The 3,179-nt window shown below is 43.6% G+C and overlaps 1 protein-coding gene across 1 annotated transcript; it reads right to left on the bottom strand.

Moving 5' to 3' along the window:
* Nucleotides 1-204: 204 nt before the first annotated feature.
* Nucleotides 205-855, bottom strand: LTR77_011258 (uncharacterized protein; the record flags this gene model as incomplete). Its single annotated transcript, XM_064808465.1, has 2 exons — nt 205-753; nt 808-855. 2 exons carry the CDS (start codon nt 853-855, stop codon nt 205-207), a joined length of 597 nt encoding a protein of 198 aa, XP_064653349.1.
* Nucleotides 856-3,179: the final 2,324 nt, after the last annotated feature.

Consider the following 3,179-nt stretch of genomic DNA (forward strand, 5'->3'; position numbering starts at 1 on the left):
GTCATGGCCGAAAGAATTTGGAGAACAGCCATACACTGCGCATCTGCTCTCGTATGTTGCATTACAATTGTTGCAGGTCCGCTGGCCTCTGCTGTGCCCCACTTGCATCCTAAATAGCTCGAATGCCAGACCATCAATGCTGTTGACAGCTTCTTGAAAGGCTAAGTCGTCCGTCAGTTGTGCGCTGTTTTCGGTTATTATTGCTTAGATAGCAACGCGAAGACCGTTGTTGTCAGGCGCGGTGTTGAACGCGATCGAGATTGCTTCAGTAAGCTCATCCTTCGACCACAGACAAGCAGTTGCTTTGAACTTGGCAATGGATCTGCTTTGCAGATGAGGAATGTCGTATTTGGAACCAAGAGCAAAGACCTTAGCATGTACTGGCAGGAAGCTTTCCGCATTTGTAGGTCGTGCCGCTGGAGCATTTATGTCCTCTGACAAATCTTGTGCCCGCAGGGATGCATATTTGTTCTTCTTCCCCTTCGCCTTCTTCCCCTTCCCTACCTCCATCGGGTTGCCGTGGTCGATGGGGCCCTGCACCTCATTGCTCGTGCTCTCAGAGTCGGGCACTTCGATGGCAATCCCTGGTCCTTCGTCCTGGTGATGCTCGTCTATAGACAGTGCAATCTGGTCAAGTCTGGGTTGGTAATCGTTTTCGTACAGGAAGGTGATCATCAGATCGACAATGGAAGGATCATCTCCCTCTATCACGTCGGATGCAGCTTTCAAGGTAATCACATCGGTAGATCCTTCCTTTAGTACTGGTTAGCTCGCACTCACAATTACTCGGTCCAAGTCCGGGCATACCTTCCATCTCCCTTCCTTACAAGCGGTGTTGAAGTACCCAGACTGCATGTAGACGATGCTCTTGTGCACGAGGAACTCGAGATTACCACATTGGATAGTAAGGTCAGTGTATGCGCCGCTCTTCAGCAAGCTAGTATCATTAGTCGGACTGGTACCCGATTTGTGTGTAAGCGATTACCCACTGTAGGAGCACGTCTTTTGTTTCGTATGTCCTTGCCGCCATTCTTCTTACGATGTCTTGATTGATATGGATTTTGCTGCTCTTTGACCTCGGTGCTCTTAAAGCACAGAACTTTGAGACAACCGTCAGAAAGTTTGAGGGTTGTTGCTACTAGCGTTTTCAAGTAGCGGTGAGTCACGTCGTCGACTCACATGTATGCATGCAGGCAGCACAAGACAACCAATCATCACGGACTTTCCCATGCATTGATTTACATCGTCTCACGCAGTGGTCTGAGACAGCGGCATCATTGTACTCTGCAAGGGCGTGGAAAGACTTTAGTGTGAAAAGACAAAGCGATCCACCGAAGTCTCAATTGCGCGCCCATGAATTTTTACTCGATGTGGTCACAGTTTTGAATACGTCGGAGGAAGCGACAACTCTCCTTAACGAGGTGCTTCTTTCTGAAACAGCTGCTTGAGTTTCATGGACACTTCCAGAATCTGCGGCCGCATCGGCCGCGAACTTGACTTTATGCAAAGATATGCAGACTTTGCGTGGCTGTTAGCTATACTCAGCTGGGCAAGCTGCTGACACGCTTACTTTAAGTTGAAAGCTCGCTGCAGCGGAAGACCTCCTCCTCCATCCTCCAAACTCATAGGCAATTCGGCCGTTGTCGTACGGTGTTTCAAGAACACGTGTAACCTGTTCTTTAGCATTCTAGCTCTTTCTCTAGCATATTAGATCTTAGAAACTATCCTCTTATAGTCGTTAAGTAGGGGTACAAAATCTAAGCGTTAATTAGCAACGCTAATATAATAATCGATAGCGCTACTACTATATACTAGATCTTAAATATAGACAACTATATTAGTAGAGAAATAGTTAGAGAACAATATAACGTTAAATTTAAATTATTACATTTAAAGAGTAGACTTTTATAAGTTAATATTAAATGTATAGTTTGTTATATAAAGTAGCTTACTTTAGAGAAATGGACGTTAGTAATAGCCTATAGAAAAAGATAGTAGCTACGTAGAATTAACATATAAGAACCTAGTATTAGAAGAGATACTTAAAGATATCTATAGCTAGATCGCTATCCGTTTACCTAGGCGTATTTAGTAGGTATAGCGTAGTTTTAGTTTTACTTTATATATCTTCTAGCGCGACGCGCAATCGACCGCGTCGCGATTATGCCGCTAATAAGCGTAAGTTAGAATTGGTATAGCGTACTCTAAAGAGATACTAATAATAGTAATTAGCTAGTTAAAGGAATTGAGTCAATTTAGTTATAGTATAGGTAATTAGAGTTTAATATTATTAGGGTGCTTTTGGAATAATTATCGATATACATCCACTTATCTACTCCGTTTAAGGTTGCACCTAGTAAAATAGCGTAGGCGTAGTTACTAGAAACGACACGCAAATATATATACGCGCCGCGTATCCTCTAAGGGCAAGTATAGATAAGAGATTTAGTGCACTAAGCTTCGGGTAATCTCTAATGTACTTGTGTACCGGCATAGGTATATCATCCTACCTTAGCTACTTTGAGACCTTGAATGGAACGGTATTTCAATGGGCTTGGCGTTTATGCGGCCGATCCCGTAGCTAACCCCATTATCGAGCGACTCTAAAGGGCATCTACATATCCTTCGAGCAAGAGTCGGTATTAAGATTTAATCCTAGGTATAGTAGAGTTCCGACTAGTCTAGTCATAGTCAAGATCCATGTTAATACGCTAAGAGAGACGTGTGGAGTAGGTCTAGTCTATAACTATTTCGAAAGCGCTACTATACGACTAGCTTATATGCGCTAACGCGGACTCGATTTAGCTATAGCATAACGGGTTAATGAAGCTTTTGGCTATCTTCAACCTCGTTGTTAGCGCCGTCCCTTATACGGCTACTATAATCAATATAGTTACTATAACTTACGACAAGTCTACTGGTTTGATAATCTACTCACTATAGACTAAAGTAACGAAATTTCGCCTATCCTTTAATCTTCGAACAAGTGGCGACGCTTACAATCTACCCTAACTACTCGTTCTCCTCGAGAGAACTATCGTCCCCTCTACTCTCCTCTAAGTCGTTTGGTATACTACGTCTACGCTTGTCTACCGTGTCTCGGTCGTAGATGACTCGGAAGAGCTTATTAGTACGCTCTAACCTTCCCTAGGGTCTAGGAAGCGTCTAGCTAGCAAGTA

Source organism: Saxophila tyrrhenica (genome assembly GCF_035928015.1).
Source record: "Saxophila tyrrhenica strain CCFEE 5935 chromosome Unknown scaffold_41, whole genome shotgun sequence".
Taxonomy (NCBI): Eukaryota; Fungi; Ascomycota; class Dothideomycetes; order Mycosphaerellales; family Extremaceae; genus Saxophila; species Saxophila tyrrhenica.